The sequence below is a fragment of the Pleurodeles waltl genome, chromosome 10, assembly GCF_031143425.1.
Source record: "Pleurodeles waltl isolate 20211129_DDA chromosome 10, aPleWal1.hap1.20221129, whole genome shotgun sequence".
In the NCBI taxonomy this organism is placed as follows: Eukaryota; Metazoa; Chordata; class Amphibia; order Caudata; family Salamandridae; genus Pleurodeles; species Pleurodeles waltl.
The window spans coordinates 221,432,420-221,454,476 of record NC_090449.1 but is presented as its reverse complement, the minus strand read 5'-3'; the positions used below and the strand labels follow the sequence as shown (position 1 = coordinate 221,454,476).

The 22,057-nt window shown below is 42.4% G+C and overlaps 1 protein-coding gene across 3 annotated transcripts in view; it reads left to right on the top strand.

Moving 5' to 3' along the window:
• ABCC1 (ATP binding cassette subfamily C member 1 (ABCC1 blood group)) overlaps window positions 1–22,057 on the top strand; it is an 872,430-nt gene that overhangs the window by 151,920 nt on the left and 698,453 nt on the right. For 2 of the 3 annotated variants that reach the window (XM_069210194.1, XM_069210193.1), the window contains exon 5: window positions 10,654–10,779. The exons of the other annotated variant lie outside the window; for it this stretch is intronic. In XM_069210194.1, the coding sequence (XP_069066295.1) occupies window positions 10,654–10,779 (126 nt within the window). The remainder of the gene's footprint in view (window positions 1–10,653; window positions 10,780–22,057) is intronic. 3 annotated transcript variants of the gene reach the window in all.

Below are 22,057 nucleotides of genomic sequence, written 5' to 3'. Positions count from 1 at the left end.
AGTCCAAGGGTTCCCCTTAGAGGTAAAATAGTGGTAAAAATAGATAATACTAATGCTCTATTTTGTGGTAGTGTGGTCGAGCAGTAGGCTTATCCAAGGAGTAGTGTTAAGCATTTGTTGTACATACACATAGACAATAAATGAGGTACACACACTCAGAGACAAATCCAGCCAATAGGTTTTTATATAGAAAAATATCTTTTCTTAGTTTATTTTAAGAACCACAGGTTCAAATTCTACATGTAATAGCTCATTCGAAAGGTATTGCAGGTAAGTACTTTAGGAACTTCAAATCATCAAAATTGCATGTATACTTTTCAAGTTATTGACAAATAGCTGTTTTAAAAGTGGACACTTAGTGCAATTTTCACAGTTCCTGGGGGCTGCGGGTGCAGGGTCTCTCCCAGGCGTCGGGACTTTAGGTTCAAAGAGTCGCGGTCAGGGGAAGCCTCGGGATTCCCTCTGCAGGCGGCGCTGTGGGGGCTCAGGGGGGACAGGTTTTGGTACTCACAGTATCAGAGTAGTCCTGGGGTCCCTCCTGAGGTGTTGGATCGCCACCAGCCGAGTCGGGGTCGCCGGGTGCAGTGTTGCAAGTCTCACGCTTCTTGCGGGGAGCTTGCAGGGTTCTTTAAAGCTGCTGGAAACAAAGTTGCAGCTTTTCTTGGAGCAGGTCCGCTGTCCTCGGGAGTTTCTTGTCTTTTCGAAGCAGGGGCAGTCCTCAGAGGATGTCGAGGTCGCTGGTCCCTTTGGAAGGCGTCGCTGGAGCAGGATCTTTGGAAGGCAGGAGACAGGCCGGTGAGTTTCTGGAGCCAAGGCAGTTGTCGTCTTCTGGTCTTCCTCTGCAGGGGTTTTCAGCTAGGCAGTCCTTCTTCTTGTAGTTGCAGGAATCTAATTTTCTAGGGTTCAGGGTAGCCCTTAAATACTAAATTTAAGGGCGTGTTTAGGTCTGGGGGGTTAGTAGCCAATGGCCACTAGCCCTGAGGGTGGGTACACCCTCTTTGTGCCTCCTCCCAAGGGGAGGGGGTCACATCCCTAATCCTATTGGGGGAATCCTCCATCTGCAAGATGGAGGATTTCTAAAAGTTAGTCACCTCAGCTCAGGACACCTTAGGGGCTGTCCTGACTGGCCAGTGACTCCTCCTTGTTATTCTCATTATTTTCTCCGGCCTTGCCGCCAAAAGTGGGGCCTGGCCGGAGGGGGCGGGCAACTCCACTAGCTGGAGTGTCCTGCTGGGTTGGCACAAAGGAGGTGAGCCTTTGAGGCTCACCGCCAGGTGTGACAATTCCTGCCTGGGAGAGGTGTTAGCATCTCCACCCAGTGCAGGCTTTGTTACTGGCCTCAGAGTGACAAAGGCACTCTCCCCATGGGGCCAGCAACATGTCTCGGTTTGTGGCAGGCTGCTAAAACTAGTCAGCCTACACAGATAGTCGGTTAAGTTTCAGGGGGCACCTCTAAGGTGCCCTCTGTGGTGTATTTTACAATAAAATGTACACTGGCATCAGTGTGCATTTATTGTGCTGAGAAGTTTGATACCAAACTTCCCAGTTTTCAGTGTAGCCATTATGGTGCTGTGGAGTTCGTGTTTGACAGACTCCCAGACCATATACTCTTATGGCTACCCTGCACTTACAATGTCTAAGGATTTGTTTAGACACTGTAGGGGTACCATGCTCATGCACTGGTACCCTCACCTATGGTATAGTGCACCCTGCCTTAGGGCTGTAAGGCCTGCTAGAGGGGTGTCTTACCTATACTGCATAGGCAGTGAGAGGCTGGCATGGCACCCTGAGGGGAGTGCCATGTCGACTTACTCGTTTTGTCCTCACTAGCACACACAAGCTGGCAAGCAGTGTGTCTGTGCTGAGTGAGGGGTCTCCAGGGTGGCATAAGACATGCTGCAGCCCTTAGAGACCTTCCTTGGCATCAGGGCCCTTGGTACTAGAAGTACCAGTTACAAGGGACTTATCTGGATGCCAGGGTCTGCCAATTGTGGATACAAAAGTACAGGTTAGGGAAAGAACACTGGTGCTGGGGCCTGGTTAGCAGGCCTCAGCACACTTTCAATTGTAAACATAGCATCAGCAAAGGCAAAAAGTCAGGGGGCAACCATGCCAAGGAGGCATTTCCTTACATACCTCATGTCAAACTACCAAACAGACCAGATCTGTTAACTCAACACAAACAGATCAGACACCCGAATCCAGCATCGCTCAATCTAGCAATCTGGCTCCTGAAGTCTTAGAATTTGGACATCTAGACCTTACACAAGAATGTATGGAGGTCATTAAACAAGCTAGGTAACCTACTACAAGACATTGCTACGCAAATAAATGGAAAAGATTTGTTTATTACTGTCATAATTATCAAATTCAACCACTACATGCGTCAACAAAGAACATTGTAAGCTACTTATTACACTTACAAAAATCTAAGCAAGCTTTTTCATCCATTAAAATACATCTCACAGCAATTTCAGCCTATCTGCAAATTACACATTCAACATCACTCTTTAGAATCCCAGTCATTAAAGCATTTATGGAGGGTCTAAAAAGAATCCTTCCCCCAAGGACACCACCAGTGCCTTCATGGAATCTCCATATTGTATTAACACGACTCATGGGTCCTCCATTTGAACCCATGCACTCTTGTGGGATGCAATACTTAACATGGAAAGTAGCCTTCCTAATAGCTATCACATCTTTTAGAAGAGTAAGTGAAATACAAGCATTTACCATACAGGAACCCTTTATACAAATACACAAACATAAAGTGGTTCTACGCACTAATCCCACATTTTTACCAAAAGTTATATCACCGTTCCACTTAAACAAACTGTAGAACTCCCAGTGTTTTTTCCACAACCAGAATCTGTAGCTGAAAGAGCATTACATACATTAGACATCAAAAGGGCACTAAAGTATTACATTGATAGAACCAAACAATTTCGCATAACAAAACAATTGTTCGTAGCTTTTCAAAAACCTCATGCAGAAAATCGAATATCCAAACAAGGCATTGCCAGATGGATAGTTAAGTGTATTCAAACCTGCTATGTAAAAGCAAAGAGACCTGCCTATTACACCAAAGGCACACTCCACTAGAAAGAAAGGCGCCACAATGGCCTTTTTAGGAAATATACCCATGACAGAAATCTGTAAGGCAGCCACATGGTCTACGCCTCATACATTCACAAAACATTACTGTGTGGATGTGTTAACAACACAACAAGCCACAGTAGGACAGGCAGTATTACAGACATTATTTCAAACAACTTCAACTCCTACAGGCTAAACCACCGCTTTTGGGGAGATAACTGCTTACTAGTCTATGTACAGAATGTGTATCTGCAGCTACACATGCGATCGAACTGAAAATGTCACTTACCCAGTGTACATCTGTTCGTGGCATGGGACTCTGCAGATTCACATGCCCCCTTCCACCTCCCCAGGAGCCTGTAGCCATTATAAGTTGGTAAAAAATAAACTTGTACATTTGTAAATAGATATCACTTTTAAACACATTATGTACATACATACTTACTCCATTGCATGGGCACTATTACTATATACACAACTCCCACCTCACCCTCTGCGGGGAAAACAATCTAAGATGGAGGTGACGCCCATGCCCAATGGAGCCGAAATGGGAGGAGTCCCTCGATCTCGTGACTCGAAAAGACTTCTTCGAAGAAAAACAACTTGTAACACTCCGAGCCCAACACTAGATGGCAGGATAATGCACAGCATGTGAATCTGCAGCGTCCAATGCTTTCTAAGAACAGCCTCTGCAAGAGCCACCCGGAGTGAGGATGCTGCTGCAACCAGCGTTAGTACAAGGAAAAGCGGAATCGTTTTTGCTGAGGGAAGAACTTAACAACATTGGCAATAGTTTTCCTGACATGTGCAGTCACAGCGCCACCTTGAAGCAGATGGCATCAGGCCAAATATTGTCACAGATTTTAAATTAGTGTCTCTTTATGGTCCACCCAGAAGTGATTGTAGTTGAAGTCCAGCAGTGGTGGGGGTGCAGCCAGGAGGAAGGGATGCTGCTAGGGAAATGATAAGAGTTAAATAATTACATGCGTACTGTAGAAGTATGTTGTGGATACTTTCAGGATATGAGACGTAGGGTATGAGTAGGATGGAGAATAGGGGTAGAAGACAAGAGATTTTAACCCAAGACCCTAGTTAACTAAAGAAAGGAAGATATCACTGGTAGACACTCTTAACTACCTCGTCCTTTACCTCCCTCCTCGCCCTAGCCCACAACCTCAACCTTTTCTTCACCCTCCCCCCCCACCTCCCTTAACGCTTTCCTTTCTTACCACTATAACCCTACCTACCAATTAACATTGCCCTTAACCTCGTCCTTAACCTTGCCCTGGCCTTGTCATTAAGCCTCTTCATCTTTAACCTTATATTTAACCTCTCCACTGGCAACATACATTGCTTTCCCTCTTTCCTGATTCCAGACTGACCTGGGTGGAGAAGGTGTCGTCTGGGCAGATGGGAGGGGGGTCGGCGGGTTAAAAAGTGCCACCTGGAGGAAAATGGGAGAGAACTAATTTTGGGTATAAGGGAGGAGCAATGAGATGGGTCAGTTGAGGGCTGTATTTCAGAATATAGACCATAAAAACATCAACTGCAGAATATAGGCAACGTCTACATTTTCAGGATGTCTTCAAATTTTTTTTTTTTAAATGGGTATACATTTACTATATTTATCAGTGCTACATACCTTGAAAAGATAAATGACAATCCAAAATCGCCTTTGTGGTAGCAAGGATTGACCCAGACACATGATTTGCTTCTCGGTCTTCTAAGTTTATTTTTCAAATGATCTTACTCTTTGTCAGGATGTTTCAGCCAGACTACACGGTCCTGATCGCATGACATGCTCATCATTTTGGGACATTATTTAACGTACATTCTCTTCATAAACAGCAAAAACCTACTTTTAATGTTGCACACCACAAGTTAACTTAAATCTTTAGAAACATACCTCCAAATAACTCATCCGACAAAAATTATTTTCTCTCAACAGTCTTTAAGAATACATTTCAAAATGTGTGTGATTGCATTTGTAAGAAGAGGATAAATATACAATTCACATGTGCAAAACAGCTGAACCTTAAATAGTAGCACACCAAAAACTCCAGCCCAAGTGAGCAATTATTGAATACCTTGCAAATTTCATGCAGTGGTCATCAAATTAACTGAAGGCATTACTCTTACTCCATCACTGTATTACCCTGATGATCAGAAAGTTATGAGCTCATCCTTATGCTGTTGGTTAAATTTAACCCAGGTGGGCATACAAGTATTATTAGCGCATATATTCATAATTGGTTCATGTTATAAGCTTTGTACTTACTTCAATTCCTTATGTTAACAAAATTCAGTGTGACACCAATCAAACGTACATAATCCATTTGGTCACATGACTTATGTGCGTGCAACCCAACAACTTTACATTAAGAGTGTATGGAACATTTCATAATTATTGTTACTTGCATGCCCTCATAGGCATGCATACAGCTCCTCATCCGCATTAAGTCCATTCCGGATTTTGCTGTCCAAATTAATTATATATCGCATCTCCAATCTCATGAGTGCTTTTACTCTTTCTCAACGCTCATGTCCCATGCAACTGCATCAATTTAAAAAGTGCATGATTTGTTTCAGATCACAGTTAGGGATTTCGTTGCAGTGTCTTGCTGTGGTACATAGTCACAGTTTTTAATCACCCATATGTGTTGCTAAATCTGCTTATGCAATGGCAGAATGGTAATCCCCACATGCCTCCAGTTGCATTTACACATGGGCACATAGATTGCGAATTCTGTTTTGCATTTATATTCACCCTTGATTGGTCTGCCATGAAAAGGAAATATATACATTCAGAGGTATTCACTCCTATCATACAAGCTACACATTTAACCTATTTCTTAAATCAATGTTAGCATCAAGCCAGCTTGATTTTTATTAACCTCCGGGCTATTTCTAACCAGTGCATCCCACATAAAACAGGGTCTTCTAAAAGTAGTCATAGGGTTTCTAGGCAGAATGTAGCCGATCACCAGGTCAGATTTGACAGCGTGCATGTTCTTCCTTAGTAGCAACCTCAGTCTCTGATCTTGGTTGTTGTAAGTTGTGATAAACCTGATATCACCTTTACGTTTATTTGCTTTTGCCCTAGCAAATAAGATGGCGTGCCCCTTTCGCATTGACTGCCTCTTGTGCTAGCAGTTTTCTTCTATGCCCTCTTTGCATGAATCTTTCCATCACTTCTTCCTGATGCTGCTCTCTATACCTACTGTTTGCTGCAATTTTATTTCGTCCAAAGCATCTCCCCATAAGTAATGCTTGCTTTCAGATGGTTTGGTGGAGAAACAGTGCTTGCAAGATGGTATTGACTTTACAGCCTGGAGAGGTATTGAACATATTATAAGTCTTTGCATTGATGAGTTGCAGTGTGCAGGTGACAGTTGACAATTTGTGTGCAGCATGTTCCATAGAACTTTATGTACTACTTACGAAGTATTGTAAGCAGGCTTGCGTTATTAAACAGAATTGTCCCAGCATGACACGTTCTACATCTCCTAGAAGACTGTGAACCTATGCTTCAGAAGATGGGCTACTGGTGAAGTTTGCACTGTTCTTAGTAGATAATTTTAATTACTTTGTTGTATTTCTCAGGAGTTTCACTGTCTGCAAACAGTGTGGTACAGAATAAACTTTCTCCAAAGAGTAAACATTATTTGAAATACCCACTTTACTACTCATATCAAGTTCATTTCTCAATGTATGTTAGATGACTGAGAGATTTGATACAGATAAAAGCTGTCCTTAGCAGGGCATTAATTTTAAAACAGACACTGAGTATCTTGTACATATTGAACACTTTGTGTGATGAGGGTTTCCCATATATCTGATTGTTAATGTGATCTAATCTAACCGTGAAGTGTATAGTATAGGGTCAGTGTTTCTCAGAACATATGCTTGCTACACACCCAAGGGAGTTGCATCAGTGATGGCACTAATGATGCATCATATTATTCTGAGATATTTTGTACTTTGTTTCAGGCCTCTAATGCCATACTACTTTATAGAGTTATGTGTACAAAAGAAGCTTGAATGATGTCATCAATGATATCATGTGTTGTCCTCAGTGATGTCACAAATGATAATATAGAACATGCCATGAATAATGTAATTTGTGATGTCAGGCAGCGCATGGCGGAGCTCAAATTATAGTTAGCTCTGCCACTATAACTTGTGAATTTTTGTGTTTTTGTTCAAAACATTGTCACTGACATATTTACCTCTTTATAATGCTACTTTAACCTTTGTTTTTTTTTCCCAGAGACTTTTTTTTATTTTATGTAGCTTAATTATTTATCAGCACATGTAGAGGCAACCACCAGCCGCAGTGGTTGTCCACAGGGCTTGGCCTGTGGCAAACCTCCCAAAGGCATCCAACCCCACACAGGGCACAACCTTTGGCTGTGGATAGCAGGGGATTGCCAACAGTGTGGGCAACCCACCTGGAGGCTGCCACCCCTGCTCCCCCTCGACCACTTCACCTTCTCCCCCACGGCCACATGCTGCACATTGCCTTTCATCAGGTCCTTTGTCCAGTTCCCTGCAGGCAGCCACCCAGATACAGACAATCTCATGCTCATCCTTTACTAGTGCGTGACTTGGGGTTAGCCACAGGGCCTGTGTTGCAGCTGCGCGGCCACCTCCCCCCAACCCTCATTAGGCCCTGGGGACCAAATCCCTAGGGGTGAATTATAAAAAATTAAAGGGAAAGAGGCAACTTGTTTTCCCTTCCGAAATCTTCTCCGGCCCTGAAGAACCTATCCCTTAGGCCATCTTTTTCTTTTTTTTAAAGTGGAGAGGGGCCATGAGCCCCCTTTCCCCAAGCCTCATTATGCCCTTTGGACCCTATACCCAGGGTCTTATTTTTTTATAGGCCTTAATTATATAAATGGGATGGGGGCCATGCGCCCTGTGCCTCACCTCTCCCAGAACCAGTTTTGAGCCTCGAGGCCCCTCGTCTCCTTTTTAAATAGGTGGGTGCTGTGGTGCCCACTCAGGGCACCCACCATGCACACGTTGAGGGATGCACCAGGAGTCCTGGGGCTGCTGCAGCCCCAGCCGGCTCCTCACATGGTGCAGGAGCTGGCATTGCGGCTGTCCGCAGGGAGTAGCAATGTATGCTACTTCCACTGGGCAGGAGCAATATCTTGATCCGTTTCCTCGCCCTTCATGGCAGGGTAACAGATCACAAGTCTTCTAGCCGACTGGAGCATTTTTAAAGCTCTTGCCTGCTGGGAGAAGCCTTTGTTTTTGCTCTCATTTGGTGGGAGATTAAAAAATGCATGTCCAGACACAGGTTTCCCTGCATGCACTGGTGTGGGCAGGGAAACTGATGTGTCCAGGGGGATGGAGTCCTGGGAAGGGGCGGTGTTAAACATTGGGTCTCAAGTTGGCGGTTGGTTTGCACCCTGTCCAAGTAGGGACCCTCACTCTAGTCAGGATAAGGGAGATATCTGCTCAGATAACCCCTGCTCAACCCCTTGGTAGCTTGGCACAAGCAGTCCGGCATATCTCAGAATCAATCTTTAAAGCATTTGCACATAACACACAGTAATAAGTGAAAACACTACAAACGGACTCCAAACCAATAGCCAATATTTATCTATATAAAACAAGACCAAATACGATAAAAATCAAACATACAGTAATAAAAATATGTATTCTGCAAGATTTACTCAAAAAGGCGGTTCCTTGAAGTTGATAGCTCCACCTGGAGCCATCACGGCGTCGTGATGAGCAAAACCAACAGTTCAGGCCAGCTGCGGCGTTGCGGGCCAGCTACGGTGTCTGGAAGGCCTGCAAACAGTACCTTGGATTTGCAGGGCATAGTTATCCTAGGGGTGAGCTCCGGAGAGCGGCGACGCTGACTTCGCAATGTCAGTTCCGGAGTTGGTGCAGGAGTCCTTGGGCCCTTGAGGTCACACGCATTGCGAATCGAACTCCAGGCTGATGAAGTCAGGGGTGCCGGTGTGGATGGCATAAGGGCTGCGATGTGAAGCGGGGCGATAGGACGTGCGGTGTCCCACAGGTCACGGTGCAGGCATCGTTGCTGCTGAAGTGCTGTCGTTGGTAGGGCCAAGCCAGCGGTGCGGAACGGGACCGTGCTTCGTGACCCTCACGAGCGGTGTCCACAGGCCACGATGCAGGCAGGATTCCTGGTGACGACACAGGAGTTGATGGTGCTGGCGTTGGTGGACCAGGGCTGCAGTGCGGGACGGGACGGTGCTTCGTGTACCTCAAGAGCGGTGTCCACATGCCCCGGTGCAGGAGCAGTGGTGTCGGGGGTGCCCAAGCTGCGGTGTGAGCAGGTGATGCCGGAGTGCAGGGCCCTTAGGTCGCGGTGCGAGCAGCGGCTCGGTGAAGTCGTCTGATGACTGCGTCGGGGAGACCAGGGTCGCGGTGCTAAGTGGGGCAGTGCAAGTCCGTGTGGCGTCGGCAGGTCATGGTGCAGGGCAGCAGCATGATTGGCGGTGTCACAGTCGTTTCTCCTCTTGAACAGCACAAAACACACAGTTCCCAGTGCTGCAGGTCGAGGAAACTGAAGTCTTTGGTGTCCCTGAGACTTCCAACAGGAGGCAAGCTCTACTCCAAGCCCTTGGAGAATTTTCTCAATGAGAACACACAGCAAAGTTCACCCTTCCACAGGAGTAAGATGGTCCAAGGGAATAAAATGCTCCCTCGTGTCCCTATAACCCTACCGTGAAGATATATAAATATTTTTGAGCCTTAATTTCTCAAAACCTATTGAACAGATTTGGATCAAACCTCAAAAAGCACAGTCCGCACACCAAGATCTGTGAAATTTAGTGTAATCCCATTCAGCAGGTTTTGCGGTAGTGCTTCTTAAACAAGTCTGTGAAAAAAGCATGGGGATTTTGTGTTTTGATGGACCCCACCTCCTGTTTCTTCTCGGCCCCCCACTTGACAGATCTATCCGAAACTTTCTATGCACAAACTAGTTAAAAAGTAGCACCTTTTTGGACAGTTCGTAGGCGATTTGTCAAACGGTCTTTAACTCACTGTGTCTGTTAAGGAGATCTTTGTTTTTCAGGCAATGAAAAGGACAGAAAATTGGGGGTGAAGGGGAGATCAGTATAGTCGAAGAAATCCTCTTGCTAATAGAAAGGACACCAAGTTTCAAAAATGGTTTCTTCATCCGCAGCAGGAAAATGGGGCAAAATCATAAGGCCAGCATTTAAGATAGAGCTTTGATGTTTCTTCTTTAGGCCTTCCATTCAGTTTCGCGCACATGTAGTAGTTATTCCTTGCATGCAACCAGCCACAAATGGTTGTCTCCACCTTGTAAAGACGCCCATTGTCACTTCATTTTACCTTTAGCCAGACTGGTTACCACCCTGGCATCTACACATTTACTCTCCTATTTAACATAAACAACTACATCTTATTTTTCAGGTTAATATTGTTTGGAGGGGGGCTTAAATGTTCTTCCTAATATGATTGTGTACTCCTGTTGTATTTAGTATGGTTTGCGGGACTTGCTATGGTGGTATACTAACTGTCTGGATGTTTTTTGTTTTTTTGTTTTAGGATGTTGATATCGATGTATTTCGTTATGCTACATTCTTCACATATTTCTCTTTGGTGCTGATACAGCTTATTCTGGCCTGCTTCCCAGATCTACCTCCCCTCTTCTCTGAAACTGTTCATGACCGTGTAAGTGTCAAGTAAGAACGTTTGTGTGATCTTGTTCGAAGAGATGTTTGGGTTTTTGGTTTTAAATATTGCGTGTAACAGGGGTGTGGAATTTATTAAAATATCTACTTGTCCAGGGGACAGGTTGCTTCTCAAATCTACTTGTCCTGTAAAAAGATCTACTTGTCCCTTTGGTGCCATGTAGTGTGGCGACAAATTATGGCAGCAATTAATAGCCTCTCTGATTATGCCAGGGCTACTACCATAGTAGGGCTTGAATACTTGGAGTTTCAATCCCTACTGTAGCAATTTCCTTATTTTGCCACCTTTCTGCAGATCTGCATACTGGGGCTGGAGGAAGCAGTAAGCAATAGTCCCAGGGCTGGAATGCCTTTGAGTCTGCAAACCTACTAACCTGCATATTTTAAAGATTTTTACCAGCTTCTCTCTAATATTTTCCCATAATAAGAAAGGTTGGACATTTACTCCTGACAATGGCAGAATTAGAACTTCTTCCAGGGTTGGGAAGAAAGTGGCTGGAGGGAAAATGAACTTGCAAATGCTCAATAGATTTTCACATGAGCAAATCTACACATCGTATTTACCCACGCTAAAATACAGTTCACAAATATTTTATAAGGGTACGACATATACCATGGGTGCACTTTTGTGACTTTCTTTAAGAATTTGGGGCCACAAGTAGGTAGGTTCAGATTTGTGACCTGCAAATTGCGAGTTGCAAATCCGAATGTAGGATGGTGTCCTTGACACCATCTGTGATTCGCAAGGGCTTCGCAAATGCCCACATCATGAATAATCATGAGGTGGGTCGCAATTTGCGACCCCCTCACGAATGGTGGCCTGCTGGAGACAGCAGACCACCATGTCTGTGACTGCTTTTCAATAAAGCATTTTTTTTGTTTTTTTTTTTGTAATGCAGCCCGTTTTCCTTAAAGGAAAACGAGATGCATAACAAAAACGAAAAATGAAACGTTTTCGTTTCATTTTTTCAGAGGAGACAGTGGTCCGCAGGACCACTGCCTGCTCTGAAAAAATGTTTACAGTGACATTCACAATGGGGAAGGGGTCCCATGGGGATCCCTTCCCTTTTGCGAAAGTGTTAGCACCCATTTGAAATGGGTGCAAACTGCGATTGGTTTGCGCCCGCGTTCGCGGTCACAAAACAATCCTACATTGCACTGCGAGTCGCAATTAGGAAGGGAACACCCCTTCCTAATTGCGAGTCGCAAACCCGTTTTGTGATTCGGTAACCAGGTTACTGAATCGCAAAACTGGGTTTGTGCATCGCAATGTGCTTTTTGCACGTCGCAAACAGCGAAAGTCGCTGTTTGCAACATGCAAAAAGCTACCTACATGTGGGTCTTGGTCCCTAATTAGGTCTGGTGTGAACAAAGACATTTTGTTTTTATTAAACTTCTATTTCTCTCTCTTTTGGCTGGCTTTACTGTGAGTGATCGCATTCTTCTCTTCCACAAGGAGCATATTGCCACACAAAGTAGTTTTGTTCAGTGTCAGGAACTACAGTGGCAATCAGTGACGTAACGAAACTGGAGGGTGCCCCTTTGCAAAGAACATGGAGGAGCACCCTCTCCAGACTCACTCAGGGCAGGTGCTGTGCTGACGGGGCCCCCTGGAGGGCGGCTGCGGGGCCTTTGTTATGCTGCTGGTGGCAACGTGTGCTTTAAGAGTTCAAAAACCTTTTGGGGGGGTTTTGCCAATGTTTGTTACAATGTTGAGGGCCTGGTAGCTCCCACAACAATAAAGTGTTACAAAAGCCATGTCAAAACAAGACACGCATTGATGAAACTAAAAGACTTATAAAAATATGTCAGATCAGTTGGCTTTGTCAGTGTTTGTTTATTTTCATGCTTCCCATAATCGTGTTGAAAATGGTTACACTGATTTTCCATTAGAAATATTTTTGGGAAATACTAGCATGCATCAACACATTTTACTAAATGACACTTCATTTGCATATAATCAGAGAGCATTCTGGGAGCATTATACTTAGCCTCTTAGCCTAAACTTTTCAAACATGTGTGTACACGTTTTTTTTTTTTGTACTGGAACCAACGTCAGTAGTGAAGTGTGACCTTAAAACATTTATTTACAGCACGCACCCTAATAATGAAGGCTTTCAAATAATGAACCATAAATACAAGTTCGAACAGCATTATCTTTTGGAAACACATTACCTCAACTGCAGAGAGTTCATCTCTCTGTAAACAGGCAGCCAATGGGTTTGTGCTGCAGGTGGTTGGGCCTACTTGTCCCAAGGACAAAGGAAACATAAAAACTTGTTGCCCTTGACCCCAAACAAGATGTCCCGGGCGTTGGGCGATAGGAATTCCACATCCCTGGTGTAAGCTTAAATTGAGCGAAAATGCTAACAAGCAATAATACCAAAGAAAACGTTTGCTATAGAACAGTGATTCTTACCTATGGTCCGAAGACTCCTGTGGGTCACCTACTCGGGGGTCTGCAATTGTTTTACAAATTTAAACAATATTAAAATTAATGCATTTAAATTAATAAAATATATATAAAAAAGATGCCAGGTGAAAGCTTGTGTGTTTGATTGTGAATTAAATAATTTGTTTCAATGTTTGAGCATTTTTGGTGTGTACTTGTTTATGTATTTTTGTCTAATCTTTTGAGTTTTAAAACTTAGATAATGCATAGCCCTTGAGTCCCCGACTTCCAATAATGACTCTGTAGAGGTCCCTGGATCCCAGTAATGATTCAGGTTAAAAGGGTAAGAACCGCTGCTTTAGAATAATAAACCTTAAAAGCACATAGCAATAGTGGTTGCAAACCGGTTTACCATCCTTGTGCTGTTTTCATCTATAAAAAAAAAAAAAATACTGGTTGAATTAATACTGCAGTAACAATGTTAAGAAGTACTGCCTTGATTGTTTTATAGCTTTGGGATCATATATTGGCCATGAAAAGTAGTAGACTAGTTCGCTTTAGTGAAAAATTCTTAATGCATGCCTACCATTTGAAACTAGTCTGATAAACAAGCATTGACAAAGCCCATAGGTTTAGCCTTTGTTTTTTCTTTTGCATTCTATACCAACTGGATTATAAATATTAGGAAAAGGTCATAATGTTTATTTTAAATTAGGTAAACCGTTAATAGTTGTTTATGTTGTGATCTATGTTGAATTAATATCTGAGGGTTCCAAACTTCTAATGTGTACCTTATTTAATAATGTATAGTTAGTAAAATGTCAGTGCACTAGCTGCACCATTCAATTCATGCCCCTTTTAACTGCAAGGTAGCCACAATTGACTGCCTGTTTAATAGTAAAATATAGCCATATTTGGTGTATAGAGGTGTATGACAACTTTTGGCCCCAGTGCCACTGCACCTGCTAAACCATTTAGATCATGACCTTAATGCCTGCAAGATAACTGCACTTGTGACTGCCTGCTTAGAAGTAACATTTTGCATTACTTTGTGTTTAGTGGGTTTCCTAGAGGTTTTGGGCATGGTGCCACTGCACCTGCTGCACCATTCAAATCATGACCCTATTGGCTGCAAGGTAACTGCACTCGTGGCTGCCTGTTTACTAGTAACATTTAGCAGTAATGTGTGTATAGATAGGTTCTGACACCTTGTGGCACCAGTGCCACAGTACCTGTTGCACCATTAAAACCACGACCTTAGTGCCTGCAAGATAACTGCACTTGTGACTGCCTGTTTAGAAGTAAAAATTGAGTAATAATTTATTTTTAGTGGGGTTTCTCAAACATTTGGGCCTGGTACCACTGCAACATTCAATTCATGACCCTAGTGCTTGCAAGATAACTGCACTTATGACTACCTGTTTAGTTGTAAAATGTAGCAATAACTGTTTAGTGGGGTGCCTGGAGGTTTTGTTACCGGAGCTGCTGCACCATTGAATTTATGTCCCTAGTGCCTGCTAGATAACTGCACTTGTGACAGCCTGTTTAGTAGTAAAAATTAGCAATAATGTGCGTTGAGGAGTTCTGACACCCTGTGGCCCTGGTGCCACTGCACCTGCTACACCGTTTAAATCATTAGCCTAATGCCTGCCAGTTCTGCACTTGTGACTGCCTGTTTAGTATAGTAAAATATAGCAATATCTGGTGTCTAGAGGTGTTCTGATGACTTCTCACCCTGGTGCCACTGCACATGCTGCACCTTTCAAATCCTGACCCTAGTGCCTGCAAGGTAACTGCACTTGTGACTGCCTATTAATAAGTCATTGAGAGGATACCAATTCGAAATAAAGCGTTGCCCAATTCTACAAATGACTTTTCTATGATAATGACTGGTAATTTAAGAAACAAACACACAATTTTTTTTAATGCTTACAACTGTTTTTCATAAATTTATTTAAGTAATGAAAAACACAACATAATGAGCCCACTTGCGGCTTGCCTTACATCTGCACTCTATACTCCGTTGCAAGATGGCTAACATGTTTACACACATTTCAACGTGAATTGACTTGCGTTCATTTAATCTTTTCGTGTATAAACACTAACAAGTAAACAATCCCCCAAAACGGGAGGGTATACATGGGCCACACTGTACGCAAAGGCAAAAGCAGAACAGAAAGCAGTGCCGAAGAACAGGAAGTGACCTGCTAACTAATAAAAAGCAAGCAAATTCAAGCGTCTTTGGAGTGATGTTTAAATGAACAAAAGGGAAGTTCAAGTAAGTATGGAGCAAAGTAGGGCCGGGTTCTTCGTCCCTTTAAAGAAATTGTTTTTAGTAACCTAAGACTTTGCAAGTGATGTGCAGACGAAACTAAAAAAATAGACTCTCCTAATACAGATAAAGTAGCAAAGAAGACAAAAATGACATGGGAGTTAGATTTTTTTTTTTTAGTAGGTAATATTCTGCTTACGTTAAATGTATTTTACAGACCAGAAATGTGACAAGTAATTTGTAAACCAGTGAGTAGTATTTGCATATTGCACACTGTTTTACTGAAAGTAATTAACTTAGAAAACTCTTGAAGTATTTTTGTAGGAATTTCTTTTTTTCATCGTTTCAAGTCCAAAATTGCTTTTCAGTTTTGTTTGCTGCATTGTGCTTTCAAGAGGGACCAGAACTACATTGATTATGGCCAACATTTCGGTTTAATTTTTTAAGCAGACTGTTTTCTGATAGTCCTTGGAAAAATGATATGTGACATTATATGCTCTCAGGAAGCTATATGTGTAAAGCTTATAAATGTGGAAGCATGGATCCTTAGTCAAACTCCAACCGTGAATGAGGAAGACTGGCTGAAAACCCGTTGAGACTTGAGTAGATGTAGATATAGATTGAAGTTGGTCGTTCTGTTCAAAGGAGGTTGTTTACAACAATTAGCCTATTGTGGCCACCTTATTAGAATTCCTGCTTAAAAATGGTCCAGGGTTGTCCACTGGCTGACACATTTCTGTTTGCGCGTGTGTACTACCTTTGATGAATAATCTCTGACTGATATGACACTACCTATAAATAATAGCAAATATTGGCAATCCCTTTAGTCCTGGCCTACAATTGAAAGTGCCTCTTCAGTCACTGGTCAGTTTAGGCACTTCATACTTTTCCATGCATGTACTGTCCATCATCCTTGCATTCATGCATTCATTCTTTGATGCACTGACTTGTTTTTGCATTTGCATACTCATCCATTCCCCCCACAACAAAAAAAAACTCGATAATTATATGCAAGATAAAGTAAAATAAAATTGAAAAAAAAAAACATGGACGCATAAACGTTGCAGGAACATGCTTTGCACTAAAAGTATAGGTATATTCATCATAGCATTGTGTGGCCATCGTAGAATGGCACTGTGCACACTGTATCATTGCTCTACCAATCCAAGATGGGAGATGATGCTTCTGAATATACATGGTGGCCATCTTTGAATGGTAAACATTGTTGCACTACGGACTATAACATTTGAAGATGTTAACATGGGGTAGAAGCAGTGGCCCAGCGATGCACTGCTGGAAAAAAAAAAAAAAAAAAAAATTTCAGTCCTCAGCCCATATGCCTGACTTGAATAGTCAGATTCTCAAGAAAACTACAAAGGAGAAGGACAGCTAAAAGGGGACTTAACAACAGACTTCTGTATGAGCACTGAAGACCAGTTTCAGGTGGATATGCATATATGATAAGGTAAAATACCATAATTCACAGGTTAATAGAGTGACTGTATTACGTGGGCCAACCCAATGTCTTGTGCTATATGCTGTTATGGGTTGAAACAGATTGTGAATTACACTTGCATAGATCAATGACTGAAGAGGAGTAACCCAGAGTTATGTGTGTATTCATTAAGAATATTTTTGATTGCCAGAGGTTTGCAGACCATGAAAGCTGTCTGGTCCAAGTTAACCAATTTCATACACCCACACATAAAGCTAAAATCTATGCATAGCATCATAAATAAGTACAAAATTACAGGGGGCAAGCAGTATACAAACTTTCCTAAGAGGGCCTAGCAAGGATTATTTTAGAACAAATCGTCCACCTCCAGGGTTTGACAAAATAAGTAAGTACACATCTTCTGCCTATTCAAATGCTGTGGTTAACATAATCTACATGTAAAACGCACTCTTTCATTAGTGCTTCTTTTTAATAGATTTTTTTTTCTTTTTCTTTTTTTTTCCCCAAAAAGTAGAAAACAAACCGATTTGCATTTAGGTAATCAAATCTGCTATTGTCCATTGTATAGCCCCTTCTATATGGTATGTGGAGGTCCCTCTTACTGTATTAAGCAGGATTTAAACCACTACAGCTTCTTAACTCTTTTTCTGTTGACCAAGCGAGATCCATGATAGCTTTGCTAAAGAAAGACAAATATACAGGCAGCATGATACATTGCGGTTACAAACAGGATTGCACACACATTCCATGTAGTAATGAGAGTCAAAGGGCATGGTGGCTTGATATGTAAGAGGGTTTGCTGCTATCAGGAAAAGTGATGTTGGCTTACTTTTGAGGAGGCTCAATGTTGGTCCTTCCCTTAAAAAGTGAGGTCTTGCCTCTCTTTTTTTCAAAACGCCTACGCTGAAATTCAGTCTGATGGCTGGCTAAATGGATTTCCATACCCTTGGTTCACTTGTCAAAAATGTTTGAAGGTTTTATTTTTCCTTTTAATTCAGTGGTTTAAACTTACAGGGAGTGCAGAATTATTAGGCAAATGAGTATTTTGACCACATCATCCTCTTTATGCATGTTGTCTTACTCCAAGCTGTATAGGCTCGAAAGCCTACTACCAATTAAGCATATTAGGTGATGTGCATCTCTGTAATGAGAAGGGGTGTGGTCTAATGACATCAACACCCTATATCAGGTGTGCATAATTATTAGGCAACTTCCTTTCCTTTGGCAAAATGGGTCAAAAGAAGGACTTGACAGGCTCAGAAAAGTCAAAAATAGTGAGATATCTTGCAGAGGGATGCAGCACTCTTAAAATTGCAAAGCTTCTGAAGCGTGATCATCGAACAATCAAGCGTTTCATTCAAAATAGTCAACAGGGTCGCAAGAAGCGTGTGGAAAAACCAAGGCGCAAAATAACTGCCCATGAACTGAGAAAAGTCAAGCGTGCAGCTGCCACGATGCCACTTGCCACCAGTTTGGCCATATTTCAGAGCTGCAACATCACTGGAGTGCCCAAAAGCACAAGGTGTGCAATACTCAGACATGGCCAAGGTAAGAAAGGCTGAAAGACGACCACCACTGAACAAGACACACAAGCTGAAACGTCAAGACTGGGCCAAGAAATATCTCAAGACTGATTTTTCTAAGGTTTTATGGACTGATGAAATGAGAGTGAGTCTTGATGGGCCAGATGGATGGGCCCGTGGCTGGATTGGTAAAGGGCAGAGAGCTCCAGTCCGACTCAGACGCCAGCAAGGTGGAGGTGGAGTACTGGTTTGGGCTGGTATCATCAAAGATGAGCTTGTGGGGCCTTTTCGGGTTGAGGATGGAGTCAAGCTCAACTCCCAGTCCTACTGCCAGTTCCTGGAAGACACCTTCTTCAAGCAGTGGTACAGGAAGAAGTCTGCATCCTTCAAGAAAAACATGATTCTCATGCAGGACAATGTTCCATCACACGCGTCCAAGTACTCCACAGCGTGGCTGGCAAGAAAGGGTTTAAAAGAAGGAAATCTAATGACATGGCCTCCTTGTTCACCTGATCTGAACCCCATTGAGAACCTGTGGTCCATCATCAAATGTGAGATTTACAAGGAGGGAAAACAGTACACCTCTCTGAACAGTGTCTGGGAGGCTGTGGTTGCTGCTGCACGCAATGTTGATGGTGAACAGATCAAAACACTGACAGAATCCATGGATGGCAGGCTTTTGAGTGTCCTTGCAAAGAAAGGTGGCTATATTGGTCACTGATTTGTTTTTGTTTTGTTTTTGAATGTCAGAAATGTATATTTGTGAATGTTGAGATGTTATATTGGTTTCACTGGTAATAATGAATAATTGAAATGGGTATATATTTTTTTTTGTTAAGTTGCCTAATAATTATGCACAGTAATAGTCACCTGCACACACAGATATCCCCCTAACATAGCTAAAACTAAAAACAAACTAAAAACTACTTCCAAAAATATTCAGCTTTGATATTAATGAGTTTTTTGGGTTCATTGAGAACATGGTTGTTCAATAATAAAATTAATCCTCAAAAATACAACTTGCCTAATAATTCTGCACTCCCTGTATAACAAGATCTACATTAGATTATATGTTTGTGTGAAAGGTATCGCAGGGAGTCCAAACCTTGTCTTCTGCATTAGACAAGTTTAAATATGCTTCTGGTTTCAGTGAGTAGCCATTTGAAGATGATCAGAACTAAAGTGATGCAGCAGAGACCTGTGTGCTCCTGAGACTGCCATTGAAGCTGCATTGAAGGCCTCATAGGGCTAGGTTGAGGTTGGGGATTTTGCCACTGGTTTAAAATTATTTTTCAGATTGAAAGATTTACCTTGTCTGAGAAACGTAATCTCATACTGCGCCCTTCTGGCTGTGGAGTTTGTGAGCTTGAAGGTTCAGATTTTCACCCACCATAAAGCCTATACGTTTGACAAGCTAACAATTGAGGCCTTCCGATTAAAGAAAGTGGGAGTTGCTTCTTGTCTGTAATGGAAAGGAGCAAAGTTAAAGAGGGTGCTAAGAATTCAATTTTAGTGGAATTTAGTTTGAGAAGTTAGATGGACATCCTTGAATGGATGTTTGAGAGTATCTGGGTGGAGAATGTGAAGTAGTGTATCCAAACCTATTTTAGGCACACAGGGATTTCCCCTAGAGTGAGGGAGAAATTGCTCACTTTCGTCCTGTGCGTGGCAAGGGCAGGAGTTGTCTCTCATCAGGGATCATTTTTGGAAAGCAGCAGTAAGTTTTGAGCGAGTGTTAGCAGGTTGAGAGATGAGTGACTCTTGCCATAAAGTTTCTGGTATGTGGCAGTCTGACCCGGGTCTGTTTTATATAGGAAGAGTTCAATGTTTTTTGCTTTCTTCTCGAAGAAAAAGGAAAAGGTTTTTATTTTTAATTGTACCTGTATTAGAATAAATAAGGAGAGATGCCAAGGTTCAAATTCGGTTTCACAATCGCAAAGAGTTTTCGCAGATGGCTTTTAAGACTTTGGCCTCTAAGACACAATTCTTGAACTCCATTCTTTCATTGCAATGTTGCAAGATTCTCAGTGGCCAAATCCTGTCAGTTGCATTTGGTGGATCTTGGTAGTATATTCTCTTCGATTGTATCTTTCATGAACTATCTATTAGATGTTTGATTTGTTTCCTCCTGATTTTGAGAGGAGTGAGTTTAATTGATCTCCGTCATGGTGTTATTACAATTAATGAGCAAGGTAACAATGCTCTCATGGGATAAGTTAAAGATTAGAGGAATGTAATATGTTCAGAAGGTGGACAAGATGAACTTAAACCCAAACAAGTTTATGTAAGTGCAGCAGGGTGACGCCACCCACAGCTTTCCAAACCATTCTTATCACATTTTTTTCAAAGTGCTAATATCTTACTGACTCAAGATAGCAGCACTTGAACACGATAACACCCTCGTTTTGGACAAAGCAATTAATTTGTCAACTTTTCTTTTGATGAAGAAAGTGAAGACGCTCGTATCTTGGATACTAGTGCTCATTCCACTCGTCTGCTTGCACCCTCTTCCTCCCTGAAACAATGCTGCCTGCTTCTTGAACTTTAGGCGGCTCTCTGGAGTGGGAGCTCTTGCTCTGGTGTGCCATTTTTCCACTGTGTGCTTGTGTGCAGCGGGCTCAATAGAGTTGCTGCCACAAATTTTGAAATTATATTCAGATATGGGAAGCACATATCTTTTCAAGTTCTTGTAAAGCTTTGCATATAACAAAGTCCCATCTACAAATGTTGATGATAGGTGGCACTTCTTGGCAACACGCAAAGGATTGAAGTGTTAAAATACACCACAATAGCTTCCTAGTAAGACATGTTTTACCAGAAGAACTGACAAGAATAGACTGGCACTGTGTGTGTTTTGGCACCGGTCTCAGCTTGTTTTAGTACAGTGCTGTCAAGCTTGCTTTATGGAACCAACCTTTTTGTGTGATTAATCAGTGTGCTTGTTGTTATACTCACCTTTGGTATCGATGCCTCCAACAGTAGGGATTCTTTCAGTCGTCACCTGTGTAAAAAGCTCAAGTGAAGTAACAAGATGATAAACTAGCATGCAAAAGTTAGGTTTATTTATGTACTGCAGAGCAACCGCATTCACAGTCTTCCCACTGCCCTTGCAGTCTGAATGCCTCCTGCATAGAGAGGGTACCAAGGATACCACCGGAAGCTTTCTTTAAGAGATTTCATGTCTGTCTTTATAGTCTTGGCCAGTTGTTTGTGTCATATTACTTGAATGGTTGTAACCTTTTCAACGAGGAGGTAGAATTGGACAAAAAAATGGTCCAACCAACTGGGATCAATGTTTTGTTTCCAGAATGCCCCCCTTGGCATTAAGATCAAGGGTACCACCCTTCCCTTGTGGGGATGTCAGCAGGTTCAGCCCAGTGCACATTGATGTCATGTGCAAAATGTTATTGTATTTGGTGCTCTTGTTATGTATTTTCAGGTCTGTCACTTGTTCAATAAATAGGAGATTGGCGACTGGGTGGTGGCATATGGAGTGATCTGTGATGGAAATTGAGTATTCCATTTTCTGACCCACTGACCCGCAAAAGGTGGGGGTATGTTCAAACTTCAAACCCTTGGAGTTAATTGGGTTTTTGTATATGACTGCCACATCTC